At 47.1% G+C, this 15,074-nt stretch overlaps 1 protein-coding gene across 1 annotated transcript in view; it reads left to right on the top strand.

Annotated features, from left to right (window-relative positions):
- The window catches only part of LOC148683996 (uncharacterized), a 29,889-nt gene extending 15,021 nt beyond the window's left edge, over positions 1 to 14,868 (top strand). Inside the window, exons 13-23 of the mRNA XM_088654734.1 lie at positions 4,493 to 4,828; positions 5,361 to 5,590; positions 5,695 to 5,841; positions 6,989 to 7,053; positions 7,422 to 7,645; positions 9,404 to 9,657; positions 10,087 to 10,215; positions 10,696 to 10,834; positions 10,950 to 10,985; positions 11,497 to 11,532; positions 12,549 to 14,868. Coding sequence (XP_088510860.1) covers positions 4,493 to 4,828; positions 5,361 to 5,590; positions 5,695 to 5,841; positions 6,989 to 7,053; positions 7,422 to 7,645; positions 9,404 to 9,657; positions 10,087 to 10,215; positions 10,696 to 10,834; positions 10,950 to 10,985; positions 11,497 to 11,532; positions 12,549 to 12,829 — 1,877 coding nt within the window. The 3' untranslated portion in view covers positions 12,830 to 14,868. The remainder of the gene's footprint in view (positions 1 to 4,492; positions 4,829 to 5,360; positions 5,591 to 5,694; positions 5,842 to 6,988; positions 7,054 to 7,421; positions 7,646 to 9,403; positions 9,658 to 10,086; positions 10,216 to 10,695; positions 10,835 to 10,949; positions 10,986 to 11,496; positions 11,533 to 12,548) is intronic.
- Positions 14,869 to 15,074: the final 206 nt, after the last annotated feature.

Below are 15,074 nucleotides of genomic sequence, written 5' to 3' on the forward strand. Positions count from 1 at the left end.
CAGGAACCTGGCTCGGTATTACTGACACCGACAGTGACTCTTCAGGGTCTGGGACAGGGGTCTTCCCAGCGCTACCTGGAGACCACAACCTTGGGTCTTTTTGCATAAAAGCAAGCACTCGGCCATTGAGTCATGGACCTTCCCCGACCAGCCTAGTCTGAAGTTTTACACACTGAATGTGCTCCAACTGCCAGCATTAAGAAGGGAAGGGGAATTGTCACACCATATACAGTAGTACCTCGCAAGACGAATGCCCTGCAAGATGAATTTTTCGCAAGACGAATGTGTCTTGCAATCTGATGGTGACTCGCAAGACGAATTCGTTTTGCGAAAAATTCGTCTTGAATCGGTTTCCCATAGGAATGCCTTGGAATTTAATTAATGCGTTCCTATGGGCAAAAAAAGAAATTTCAATGCATTCCTATGGGAAACCGCAATTCGCAAGGCGAATTTTTCGCAAAACGAATTGACTCGCGGAACGAATTAAATTTGTCTTGCGAGGCACCACTGTACAGCTAAATGGAGGCATCCTATATAATAATGTCCAAGTTGTCCCTGCGTCCAGTTGTCCCGTGTGTCCCTGGGTCACTGCGCATGTGCCCCTGGGATACAGTGATTGGACAGCAGAGACTGCGCGCGCGCACTCTCCCCCCACTCTGCCTCCTCCAACCGCCGCTCCCGCCGGACACTGCCTCACTGCAGGGCACGTCAGGGAAGCGAGGGTGGAGGCCGGCAAAGGCCTCCTCGCAACCCTCCCTGGCCGTGAGGAGCGGCGGTTGGAGGAGGCGGGGGGAGAGTGCGCGCGTCCTTCCTGTCGGCGGCTGGGGGAGAGGAAGGAAGGAGGAGAAAGCAGCGCTTTCTCCTCCTCCGTTCCTGTCCCCCTGCCGCCGACAGCAAGGACGGGTCCCAGGGTTCGGAGAAGCGCTGCGCAAGCGCTTCTCCGAACCCTGGGATGTCTGCTTCCTGTCGGCGGCTGCGGGAGAGGAACGGAGGAGGAGAAAGCAGCGCTTTCTCCTCCTCCGTTCCTGTCCCCCTGCCGCCGACAGCAAGGACAGGTCCCAGGGTTCGGAGAAGCGCTGCGCAAGCGCTTCTCCGAACCCTGGGATGTCTGCTTCCTGTCGGCGGCTGCGGGAGAGAAACGGAGGAGGAGAAAGCAGCGCTTTCTCCTCCTCTGTTCCTGTCCCCCTGCCGCCGACAGCAAGGACGGGTCCCAGGGTTCGGAGAAGCGCTGCGCAAGCGCTTCTCCTAATCCTGGGATGTCTGATTCCTGTCGGCGGCTGCGGGAGACGAACGGAGGAGGAGAAAGCAGCGCTTTCTCCTCCTCTGTTCCTGTCCCCCTGCCGTCGACAGCAAGGACAGGTCCCAGGGTTCGGAGAAGCGCTGCACAAGCGCTTCTCTGAACCCTGGGATGTCTGCTTCCTGTCGGCGGCTGCGGGAGAGGAACGGAGGAGGAGAAAGCAGCGCTTTCTCCTCCTCCGTTCCTGTCCCCCTGCCACCGACAGCAAGGACAGGTCCCAGGGTTCGGAGATGCGCTGTGCAAGCGCTTCTCCGAACCCCAGGATTCTAGCGCCCGTTATTGAACGGGCTGAAAACCACTAGTGCTGGAATATTCTGTTACTAATTTGCTACTAATGCTAATAATGATGGTGTCTCCCTCCACCTTTCAACCTGTGGAGTTGTGACCGAGTTAACCAGATGATTCTGATGTCGTTTTAATAAATCACCTGGCTCAGCTGCCTTTAACTTGTTTTTTCCTCCAGCTTCATCCCACCAGAACTTTTCTCTCTCTCCAGTCCTGCAGAAACCACATGCTGCAAAAATCAGCATTTTTAAGTGCACGATTGTGGCACAAGAAGGGATATTCCCAAAGAGCATCATAGGATACTCCAAGACGGCCACTATTTTTGGATGGGGATTCCAGTCACACACGAGCAAATTCAGTTTGCGCAATTAAAGCAGATTTGAAGCTGTCATGCAACATTCTCGCTTTCCCAAAAGTTCAGGCTTTTTTACGATAAGGAAAGTGACAGAAAAATGTGGTGGGAAATGTCAGACAGCACTTGCTTTGAAGCAACATCTAGCCTTCCTGCAAATGAATCAGAGCAAATGCTGCTGCCATCTAATTTCCCTGCAAACAAATTGGGATAAATGCCCCCCCCACAAAAAATGATCATGTGGAAGTGACCATAGATGGCACCAATCACCCAGTGGTGGAGCTAGCTGCTCCAGCACCCAGAGCGGCATGAACCCGGGGGTGGGGCTAGCTGCCCGCAGGGGCGAGGCTAGCGCTCCAGGTGGTGGGGCGAGTGTCCCAGGGGGGCAGGGTGAGTGTCCCGGGGTGCACTGCCCGTGCTGAGCATCTGGGGGGTGGGGCAGTGATGTCACCCCCCTCAGGGATGACATCTGGGGCGGACCGCACCCACCTTGCTCCGCCTCTGCAATAACCCAATAAATGATGACGGGGAGAGGTGCAGGCAGGATTGGTTCAGGCTGAACCTCCTCATTCAGGCCAAAGCTCTGCTCTCCATTAGTACTGGCTGGGGTTGCTGGAAACTGGCAGCAAAAGCAGACCCTCCCACTAGCCTTTGCAGCCTCTTCTTTGTGCCTTTTTCTGGGATCAGCTCAACTAGTGCTGAAGGGGCATGATGGCAAATCCTGCCCTTGAACCACCTCTCCAGGACTTGTGGGGTAGGGGTGGGGAGGGAGAAATGAACTCAAGAAGTTCAAGGGCAAACTCAATAGGTAAACCCATCAAGAAGGCCTATGACACTGAATTCCTGAATCCTGACATGAAGTGGCATTATGAAGTGCATGTTGCACACAGGTAAGGGAGCTGACAACCTGGGAGAGAAGAATGGGGAGGGGAGGCTCCATCTGGCAGGCCCACACAATATAAGGTGGTCTTTGACTAAGGGGAACCTCTGGGTGGGGTGCAGCTGGGAGTACCAAAAGGTGGAAGAGGTAACAGCATCTTGGTCATTTTCCCTGACTACTACTTCTCCTTCTCCTTCGACTTTGACTTTTTGACTTTCACACAATACAGCGTCTGTACTGAGATGAAGACTGCAATATATGGCTCCCAAGGACATAGAAACTAATGTTTTGTTGCTTTCCTTCTGAAACTGTGCCTTTTGAGACTTCCGATAATCATTTGAGGAAGTGAAAAATTAGGCAGAAAAAAACCTTTTGTAACAAATCTGGGTTTTTTTGAGGCAGTGAGAGTCATGAGAAAGAGGTTCTGTGGTCTAACAGAAGGTGTATCAAAGAAGTTACTCTCTGGATTCTCTATTAATGAATACTGATAATTTACCTGGTGCAGTGAATAGGTTGCCCCAACTCCTAACCATCCTCCCTCCTCTGTGGAGGATGACTTCCCATCACATGTCTTGTTTAACTAAATGTTAATGGGAGGAAATGAGGATCAGCAACCTCCCAAAAGAGCCAGGAAGTCAAATGCAAAGAGAGCACATTAGGGCACCCTGACTACTTCAATACAGTTCTGGAATTAAGGAGAGGGGTGAGGAGGTCATGGTTCTTTTTTGTGCACATCTCGGCTAATATTGGTGGGACTTATGCATATCCTAAAAGGCAACACCAAATCAAACACACCTGATTCGCCCACAAGAGAACAAAGCAGATTCATGCATTTATTTATAAAAGTATTTGTATACTGCTATACCATTAATACACACACAAAACCCCCCGTTAAAACCAGACATCACTTAGCCATTATTGAAGGATCATTAATTTCCTGCATAGACCAGGCAGAATAGAACAGTTTTCAGCAGGGTTTTAAAAGTTGGCACAGAAGAAGGTGTCTGAATCTCTGGGCGGATGACACTAAAGGTTCTATTTCTAATTTTCAAATGAACCTCTATGAGGCTGAAAAATCATTTATCAGCACGGCGTGGGTCCGTCCCCCTCCCCACAGTGTAGGAAAAACCTCTCTCAGAAAAGCTTAAGCAGACTTCAGAGTCCTTCCCCTCGGAGCCCTTCCGAAGCCGCGTAACTTGCCGAAGCGCACGGCTGGGCGGGGGCGGAAAAGAGAGAGCAGCGGGAAGAAAAAGCCCTTCAGGCCGTCTCGCCGACGCCCCACCTGGCCGTCGCTTTCCTCGTCCCAGCTGTTGAGTCTGCTGGTGTCTGAAGCGAAAATGCTCCTCTGGTTCCCCAGGCGATTGGGGGCGTCCCAGCACAAGGGATGAGGAAGTCGCACGCTAAGGAGAGAAACCGAAACGTCCCATAAATCCTCCAGAGACTGCGCATCTGCTTAAGCGCAGGGGCGTCGGGCAGGAGCGCGGGGCAGGAGCGAGCCGCGGCAAGCGCGGGCTCTGTCACCGCCGTCGAGTCCCCTGGTGTCTGAAGCGGGGCTCTGCCTCTCGGGACTTCACTTCGACGGGGCGGGCGACTGAAGCGGCAGTGAAAGGCGGCTGGGAGAGGCCAGAAACCCGCGCAGAGCTTCCGCGCCCGAGGGATGTGGAAGTAGCCCGTTAAGGAGAAGGAAGCCGCTCTTGCAGGGCCTTTGGGTGGGGAAAAATGCTGTCGGTGAAATGTTTTCTGAGCTGCGCTGCGGACGGGTGCTTCTCTGAAGAGGATTCCTTCCGCTCCTGTAGAGCATCCCGGCCGCCAAGTCTCTTCTTGCTCCGTGGCGGCAGCCGTGGCCTCCTGAGTCTCACCCCGGCGCGCTCCGAGGAGGGCGAGCTGGAGAAGTTCCCGGTCGAGCTGCTCCGCCACAACGGCGAGAGCAGCGCCATGGAGGTGGCGGCCGAGGCGCGGAGGACCATCGACGGCCGGCGCCAGGCGGACAACCACCTCCTCCTCAGCAGGCAAGGTAAGGACATCGGGATGGGGAGCCGTTGTTTCGCCCAGGTCTCCTATGGAAGCGTTGGCCGGGAGAGGGGAGGTTTGCTTCCCGGGATCCAGTTGTACAAGCGCGTGGCGACAAAATTGGAGGGACGACTTGGGAATCCCCTGCCTGCCTCTCCCTATGCAGTATCCCCGTTTTGCTCTCCTTCTCCTTCTCCTCATTATTCCATTGCATCACCTCAACATGGGCATTAAACGGCAGAGATGACATTTCGAATATATTGTATCTGTCTTCTATGCGTTATTCTGAAGAACACTTTCTTACTCAACCTTCCTTTGCAACAGTTACTTTGAGAAATGGCAAGCAGGGCTAGGAAAGACTTGCCTCTATCTGCGGCCTTGGAGAGTCACTTGACCTTGAAAGTTGGCCCTGGGGAATTAGGTAGGCAAGCGGTAGGATCCAGTATAGGGAAGCTTCTCATACCCTATTGAGGTTCTCCTTCTTTTTCTGCTGATGCCAAAACAAACAAGCAAGCAAACAAACGTTTCTACAACAGGTTATTTGCAAAATGTCACAATATCTAGTGATGAGATGATCCACACGGGAAGAAAACAACTATGGAAAATTCCTGGAAAGGACCCAGAACACATTTTCGAAGGATGTGAGAAAGCTCACAAACTGCCGATTAGAACTCAGGAAAGGGGGATGAAACCTTGTCACCAATTTGTGGAATGCGTAGAAATGGACAATTGGAAACAAAGGCGGTCGTACAAACTGCAGCACAATGTGAGTTTGGTTTAGGGTTCTTCCTAATCCTCAAGGACAATGAAAAATTTCCTTCGTTCACAGTACAGCTATGTAGGATTATAAAAAATTGTCTTATTTTACAGAGTGGAATCAAATTTCAGTGCAGATTCCTGCCCACTCGGTGCTGCGGTGAGAATACCCCCCAATTTGTAGAAGAAGAAAGCTGTAGTCAGACAGATGAGACTGCAGATTTGGGGGGGAGTGTCCTGTGTAGCAGGTGTCCCAGTAAGGTAAGGGACTGGACTCAATCTGATTTGTATTGCCACCCACAGGAATGAGGAATACATTGGTACTTTCAAGGTGAATCTACCAAACTTAAATTTCAAGCTCACTGTGGAAAGTAATCTGCTTGTGGTAATGTTAAGGAAGGTAGGAGAAGATACCGGTATATTGTTTTGATATTATCCTTCCTCACTCACGCTAGTGAGTAAACATTCCCTTTGCAATTTATTGGAAGCAATATGATTCGTTAGAATCCTTTAATTAAGCAATCCAGTCTGCCTTGTCCAATCTGGATTGTTCCTGGTAAGTTTCCTCTTTATTTCCCTATTAAAATAACAATAACACAACACTGTCTTCTTTAAAAGTAAGAATAAAGTTTTACTCACATTCAGTTCTCAGCAGTAATCTGAAAGCCGGCTTTATCTTGTGGTTACAGTGAAAACAAATATGAGATACATCTCAGACTTTCTGCTTGTTGGCTCCATCCTATGTTAAGGTTGAGCCATGCACTGGCTGAGAGCCAAGGGAGCAAGAGTCCAAGAGAGAGATGGTTGTGTGGCAAGCCCTTTTATCTGGTCAGCTAGGGTCATGCCCATCTACCTGGTCACACACAGGGGCAGGAAGCTCCAGAGCAGGTATGACAGGAAGTCCTCTCTGTCTGGAGCCACATTCCTCTGTGTGTCCATTCTAGGCAACAGAAAAATGTACTTGACTGCTCTAGTAATAATACATCCCACACTGTTTAGAACTGTTGGTGTTGGTTTGAGTGTGTGTCCATAACTGGTGGTGAAGCAGTTTCCATACAGTTGGCAATGGAAGCAAATAGAATTGCAATTGACTTTCTGCACTATCACACTGTGATTCCAGTTTAGGGTAGAACCATCAGTCCTATTCACATTTTACAGACAGTCCACTGAATATTATCAATTTGAAATCCACCCATGTTTTCCCCCGGTTCTTTAACATTTTTTAATCAATGTACATTCAGCTTGTAGTGGACTTCTTCAATTTCAGCCTAACTTCGTGGGATGTCTCCTACACTAAACTGCCTGTTGAGGATTTTGGGGAAGGAGGACATTCTTATTTTCAGATGAGATTGTGTAGGTCTGTGGGTGTGCATTGGGATCAATATTAATCATTACCGCTTTGTTAAAGGCTCTTCCAGGAAAAATCAACCCGGAGGTGGTTCTGGATTTACAAGGGAATCATGCATCCTACAAGTGAGTAATTTATCTCACTCATTTTTCAGCCTGCCTTCTGGGGAATGTTCTGTAGACTCAGCTTATGTGGGTCTCACAATCATTATAAATGTTGGTGTTCTCTAAAGCACACCCAGCTTACATCTGTAGCTGCACATTTATGTGGTAGATAGGAAGCAGTGACCAATATCTATTTCAAGGAAGTTGTGGGTCAGCCACTATATCTGATGCAGGAAAACCAAGGATGAATAACCACAAATTTCGGGCAGTGTTAAACTCTTACTACATGGATATGTTTTACCAGGCAAGCACGAGTTATGATTTCTCTTAACAGCAAAGGAAAGTGTTCCACCCCCTTCCCCATTTGACTTTTTCTTGCTTGCTTTCAGGTTATGCTTTACTGAGGCTGGCTCTTTCCATTGCTGTTATACTGATCTCATATTTGAGGTGAGGGGAGCTGTGACCATCACATACCAATTTGACTCATGGCCTAAACACCTGAACAGGTGGGATGCATGGAAGTTGATGGTTGCCGGCCCTTTGCTCAACATCCAAGCAGATCCAGTCGAGTCTGTGTCAGCTATTCAATTCCCTCACTTCCTGTGCCTTGCAGGTACGGTAAGAAAAAGCTTCTAGCCATAACCATTGTAACAGGAATCCTAAATGGGATTAACTATCATGGCATTCTGCCTGGGAGGGAGAAGTAGGGAGACTTGGCTTTCTAACCTAAGCTCTTATTTTTCCCCACTTGTAACATACTTGTCCCTCTTAAACCATTTTGACTGTGAGAACGGCAGGGCAATAAATCAGCATTAAGCGTTGGGTTTGACTAATGTTTACTCAGCGTAAACCCACTGAAAGGAATGACTAATGGGTGAATTCATTTCAATGGGTAAAGATTAGTGATTTGGGAGGTAGGACAGGATTATACATCTAATAAATAATAAATGTTAGTTGAATAGTTCATGTGAACTTGAGCATGCACCTCTTCAGTGTTTACATACTCTTCCGAGGACAAAATACCTCTGCTGTCCCATGTTTTCTGGTTTCCACCTTGGTATATCACTGCTCTTGATCTGCATTGTGAGAAGACGTGTAGATGCTCCTTGAACTTTAGTTCCCATTCCTTACTACCAATTCAGGTAATAAATGCTGCTGTGTGATTTGAATTGCAGCTATTTTATTCCAAGGCCCACCAGATACATTGTGGGTGCAGAAAGTGAATCTTAATCCAGACAAAACTGTTGATTAGTGGAAGGAGAGTTCTAAGGGGCTGGCAGAGGAGTCTAGAGGACCATCTCTGGCCCCCAAGACTGAGGATCCCCACCTTTGCTGCAGTGCCTCAACTAAGGAACTTCTTGTTGCAGTAGAGGCAGTTTTTCTTTTGCCTTTAGAAGATGCTTCAAAATTCTGTTGTTCATACTGTATATGCATTTGGCCTGGACGACCTGTGAAGTTTTTTATCAGCTCCTGATAATTTAATGTCACTGCTATTTTCTTGGGGTTTTTAAAATTGCTGGTTTTGGATTTATGACTTTTATTAGCCTTTTTGACATGTCCCATTCAAAATAAAAAAGACACGAGTTTTTGTTTTTACTAAATATATAACTATTTCACCCTACACATATAGATAAGCTCATTAAAATACAGCCCAATAACTAATGCCACCCGTTTTGATATATGTTTGCTCAAAAATAATTTTTGCCAGTTTAACTGATTTATATATACCTTAAATTAATGCAGTCTGGCACTTCCCACTTGCCTGTGCAATAGGAACGCCTCTTACAGTGTTCATGTCTTACGGTATTGGAAGCTGGGCAACAGAGAGCAGGTGCTCATTTGAGACAATTTGTGCTAGACATAAAGCAGCATGTATTATCACAGGCTATAAAAAAAAGCAAGCAAGTTATGAAAAAAAAAGGCTGGATAAATGGATGGTCAGCCCGTCACTTGAAACAGCATAAGAGCATTCCAGTGTAGAGTATTTTGAACCTTCTGGAGCAAGGGTCAGCAACCTTTCTCAGCCATGGGCCAGTCCAAAATCCCTCAGACCATGTGGTGGGCCAGACTATATTTTGAAAAAAATATGAACAAATTCCTATGCCCCACAAATAACCCAGAGATGCATTTTAAATAAAAGGACACATTCTACTCATGTAAAAACACGCTGATTCCTGGACCGTCCGTGGGCCGGATTGAGAAGACGATTGGGCCGCATCCAGCTGCATCCTGAGGTTGCCTACCCCTGTTCTGGAGCCTTCAGGAATGGGTGAACTAAAGGTCTTAAGAACTAGATGCCTACCTTAGGGCCATGCGTCTACAGGCTAACTACCATTAAACTGTGTTTCATTTGCATTCCTTCCTCTGACAGGTAAAAAGGGTTCCCGAGTCCGCATAGCACATTTTGTCGGTAGGATGATGAGTCTGCAGAAGCCAGCCAGAGTCGGACCACTTCATGCTGTGTTGGAAAACCCCAAGTTATATCCTTGTGGAGCAGTTTTCAAAAAGTTATGGTTTAAGCAGAAGATAAAGGTGCACGCTGTGGCCCTGCTCTATGAAAAGCTGGAAGTCTCTGGTCCAAAATTCCACCTGTACCTCCTTCCCAATGACTCTTCCTTTAAAAGGGTAACCAGGAATCTCCGGTTCTACTAGGTTCTACAAATTTGCAAGATGATTAGCTTGATCCTGTTGATCAGAGCAAGGATCTGGTCTGAAGGCATATGAAGCCATCATCTTGCTGAGGCCAAGCAGGTCAGGGTTTGGTCAGTGCCTGGGTGGGTGGTTAATTAGGAACTGCATGTGTGGTTCCTTGGATTCTATGGTGGAAAAAAGACAGGGAACCCCTTGACCAAGATTCAGTATTGAGTGTCAAAGTGGCTTAGTTTTCCTTATATGTTGTTTTTTTAATTAAAAAAAACCACAGTCTAGGAACTGTTTACCCAGAGAATATCAGAGCCTCTGCCAGTTCAGCTTGTTGGAAAGTGTTGGAAAGTCCTCCAGCAGTTTGTCATCTTCCTTGCATGTCTCAAAAGTGACCTTGTTTGCTTGTTCCAGGCTGTCCATGAGTATGAAGGGAAGTGCCATTCACGAAAAATGCAAAAAAATCCTGCGGCCTTTAAGCCTCTTAAGATTGGCTCTCGTTTCTTTGTGCAGAAGTTAGATGGTGTCACAGTCTATCCGAAGGTACGGCACGAAGACGGTGAAAGGTTTTGCTGGGAGGGTACCTAGCCTGTGAGGTATGAGAATAGGAGAAACTCAGCTCAGACCTCTTCAGCCTTTTGTTTACCCTCTTGAATGGAGGCCTGGGTGGAAAGCTGTGGGTTAAGCAATATTCACACATAGAATCATAAGGAACTTTGGGAGTCATCTTTTCCACCTGCCTCTACATTCCACCTCCCTGTCTGGTGCAAGCTCTCCAAAGCAGGATGCAAATCCCTTTTAAATCCCTTTGGGGAGGACTGTGCAGCCTCTTCTTAAATAATGCCAGTGAAGTTGGGGCCGCCACCTCCCAAGGCAGACTGTCCCAATGGTAACAGGTGTTATCATTAGGAAGTTTTCCAAAAGGTTTTGCCCAAATCCACTTTCTTGCTATTTCCTCCCATTGTTTTAGTCCTGCTCAATGGACCAACAGAAAAGAAGTCCATCTTTCACTCATTCTCACAGGAACTGAAGTTAAACTACCTGAATGCAGACATGAAACAGCAGTACATTGAACTGTGTGCTCAGCACATGCAGGATGAACTGGAGCTCAACCTGATAAATAAGGAGGATGAACTTGTGTGGAAGGCCTGTGTGAGACACGGTGAGCTTTGATTGAGAGAGGACCAAAGGTTGGACCATCCATTGGGAAGCAGGCTAACAGAGAACATCCCAGCCACATTCCCCCTCTGATTTCCATTTTTTCTGTTATCTTTCAGATGAGTTGACTTCTTCTGTTCTGCCCCCAGAAAAAGGTAAGTTTTATTTATTTATTTTAATTGTTTATTCACTTCCCGTTTCTGCTTGAATCCCATCCTTCTTCCCAATAGGTGCAAAGAGTAAGCATTTGATAAAGTATTAGATACTAAGGCAATGCAACACACACCCCAACTGAAATACAATTCAGGATCAACTTTGGTGATCCACATCTGGTTCAGTTTACATTAATATGGATCTGGCCCAACCCAATCTGGAGTCCTGATCTGAATTGCAATCCAGAAAAAAACAAATCTTCAAAAATCTCATTTACTGCATTCAGAAACCAAAAGAGCTATAGCCTTTTATTTGTTTGTTATTTCACATAGGTGGTGAAGACATGAAGGGATTAACATTGCCAAATTTCAGACAGGGTAACTCTGGGTTAGCCACCTTTAAACATTTGATCAAGGAAGGACTGCATGATTTGACCAAAGCTTGAGATGAAGGATTGATGAGAACATCCCAATCATAGTTTGTCTAACTTCCCTATTTTCTGTCCTCTTTCAGAAGACTTGAAGCCTTCTGTTTTGCACTCAGCACAAGGTCAGTAGGAATCTATAAGATGGTCTCATGTAACCAGGTCTTCTCCCAAGGACAAAGGTCTCTTCCATACTATATTGTCATGGATTTAGAAAGCCGACAGTCAGTGTAATTTTATGTTTGAGAGGTCTTACAAGTGGTTTTTGAATAACATAATATGTAAGTGACAAGTGTGCCTCACCCAAATCTGCCCACCTGCAAAGTCCTATTTTGCACTTGGTAACTGGCATATATATAAAGTGTCAGTGGATAAGCAGGGGTAGCCCATATTGGTGAACTCCTTCTGGAGCTCAATAAGTTAGCATTAACTGTTTTTATTAATTGTCATTTTGTGAATAACCGCAGAGAGGATATGAAGCCAGGCATCTCATGTCCTGGTCAAGGATGCCAGCAGGCCAATGCAGCTCTTGCATTTCCATGGCTGCTGACAGACCAGAGAGCTTTCCATTACAGTCATACCTCGGTTTAAGTACGCTTCGGTTTGAGTACTTTCAGTTTAAGTACTCCGCAGACCCGTCTGGAATGGATTAATCCACTTTCCATTACTTTCAATGGGAAAGGTCGCTTCAGGTTAAGTACAGACTTCCGGAACCAAATGTGTACTTAAACCGAGGTACCACTGTACCCTGTTTCTCATATTTTAAGGCATCCCCATAAAATAAGCCATAGCAGGATTTTTAAGCATTCAAGGAATATAAGCCATACCCCGAAAATAAGACATAGTGATAGGAGCAGCAGCAATGCCGGCCGCGGCAGGAGGAGGAGGAAAAAAATAAGACATCCCTTGAAAATAAGCCATAGTGTTTTTTTTTTGAGGAAAAAATAAATATAAGACGTGTCTTATAATATGAGAAACACGGTACTACTGTCGCAGGAGCGAAATTGTTGTGTAGGTAGAAGCTCCTGGAGGCAAGCTAAGTCCTGGATACTCCACCTCTGACCAGAGGTCAGTCTCTTGCAGCATCTTCTAAACCTACCCCCCCCCTTAAATGTGAATTGTTAATTCTTTTGTTTGGTAGGTGCTCATCCATCCAGTTCCTCTGACTGCCATTTCATTGAACACCACCGGGAACAGCTGATCCAGCGCACCACCAACGTTGCAGCAGTCCTGGATATGCTGCACGGCCAAATCCTGGATGAAGAACAGTACCAAAAAATCTCTTCGAGGGAAACTAACCAAGAAAAAATGAGGGAACTCTACACGCTGGTGCCTGGCTGGAACCACTATTGCAAGGATCAGCTCTACAAGGCATTGAAGGCCAAAAATAGGTTCCTTATTGCTGACCTTGAATGGAGCTGAGGCTGCAGAAATGGAGAGAGCGATCCCAGGAGATCCCGCTGCATGCATTGAATGATCTCATGCCTTCCCTTTGGGCTCCTGTGTTTTTAACACGGAGTACTGGATCCATTAAGCTGTTCAAAGCAGAATTTCCTACTGCCTGAGCCTCCATCGCCTTCCTGTTTTACTCTTGGTCCACACCCACCCACAACTGGGGCTCTGTCTTAGAATCTGTTCTTCTATGCAAAGACGTGGGAAGGGCAATTTGAATACTGCCTCCAGGGCCTACCCACTATATGGAGAATTCAGCGATATCATTCGCACCCGACCCTTCCCTCAAGGCCCTCAACCGGGCTATCCTAAACGCCACCGGGCGCCTTCGGCGGGATCTGGAGTGCCAGTTCCCCGGGCAGCACTTCGAGAGAGGTCGGGAAGGAGAGTCCCGAGGAGCCCTTCCGCGCGCCCAAGACACAGGCGGGAGAGGAGAAGGAAATTCTCAACTCGAGAGGAAGGAACCCCAATCGCAACAAGCTTGCCACGCCCCACGCAAGGAGTCTCCACCAAACCCCGCCTCCTCCCTTCCAGAGGACAGAAAGCGAAAGCGGAAGCTGTTAGAGCAGAGGAGGTTCCTCAGACGGGAGGAAAGCGAAAGCAAGGTGAGAAGCGGAGCCTGGAGTTTCGGACCCGCCCCTTCCGCTCGCGCGGCCAATCAGAGCCGACGCGAACGGCCAGGGAAGCCTTGGAATCAGAACGTGTTGCTTTAGCGCCACCTGCTGGGTTCCGCCGCGCTGTCGGAGAGGGAATAGAGCCGAGTGCCTCCTCATCCCTCTCCTGCTGCTCGGCGCCCTTGCGGGACTTGCAGGAATCGGATCTAGGGAAGTTCTAAGGCGGATTCCATGCGCTCCCGCTGCAGGGCGGGGGGCGGGGCGGTTCGTCTGGGTTCCCAGCATGGGCGCAGCCAAGGAGGGGCAGGTGCCCCCCTCAATCAATACAAATCTGAAGTTCTGCCCCCCCCTCAAAAAAACCTGGCTACGCCCATAGCCCCCAGTCCCCAAATTGGGATAATCCCATGCCAACAGGACTTAAACAAGGTTTGAACAAGCTATGCTGAATGCTGGTATGAGAGAGAAAATGAGATAGTATCACAAAGTTGCTTGGCATACAAAGCAGGCTGTTAGTAGGTTTAAAGAAAGTACAGTATGGGAAACTGACTTACAAACAGTGACTGATGAAGAAAGATGCCAAAAATGGCGGTCTGAAAAGGGAGTTAAAACAGTACAGTATTGGGAAATATTATGGAAACTTTTCCTAGGCCCTAGGGCATTTCACTGCTGCTGAAGAACACTGGCTCAATTTTCTCATTTGTCATCTAAAGTTAGTGCAAACTGTTGTTGGAGCAGCTATAGTAAATGTACATACCGTACTACCAGCTTTAGTGGGAATGCACATGTATTAAACCATTCTGAGCTAATATTCATATCAAACTGCATTGCTCTTGCATCTAAGCTATTTTTATTGTCGTTATTTGTAAGACCAAATTCTAATATTAAATTTAAAGAATTGTTAACTTTCTTATTCATTGTTACAAGATGGACAGTAGTTTGTAAGCAGAAAACTGGACCTGCTAGGTTTATGAATATTTGGACCACAACAATTTCAGGAAAAAAATGTTGGCATCTAATGGAGTGCGCCTCCTCTAGGACACCGGCAGGGTGAAGAAAACGCATAGCCATACATAGACCTTTTCCGCCACCTTGTGGAACTTTATTTTATATGCATCAGGCAGCAATTTGCAGATATGTTTATTAATGTAAAACCGGTACAGAAAATTGGAATATAAAACTGTAATGGTCTCGATTCAGGACTGACATAATGTGAATGTGTGTTTTGTTTGTATGCAATCTGTGACACTCCATTGTTGGAATTAGTTGTTTTTGTTTCTTTGCTGTTTGTGGGATTTGGCCATAACCAGGGCGGGCAGGCTGTGGCTGTTAAAGTTCGTGTTTATTACAATTATTTCCCACCACCACCCCGGAAAATAAATAAATCAGTACGTTAAATTAGTGTGTATGCTTTAGTTGAGATTCAGGCTACAATAGAGGGTTGGATTAAATTACCCTTCCAATTCTGGAATTTTTCTAATTCGTCCTGAAAATTAAACCACCTCCCTGACTGTTTTTCTGCCCCCGTGGAGCAATTCAGGGCATGGCACTTTGCTTTCCCAGGTCCCAGCAAGTCTCCTTCTGCTACCTTTAGGAATCTCCCT

Source organism: Zootoca vivipara, chromosome 12 (assembly GCF_965207765.1).
Source record: "Zootoca vivipara chromosome 12, rZooViv2.hap1.1, whole genome shotgun sequence".
Taxonomy (NCBI): Eukaryota; Metazoa; Chordata; class Lepidosauria; order Squamata; family Lacertidae; genus Zootoca; species Zootoca vivipara.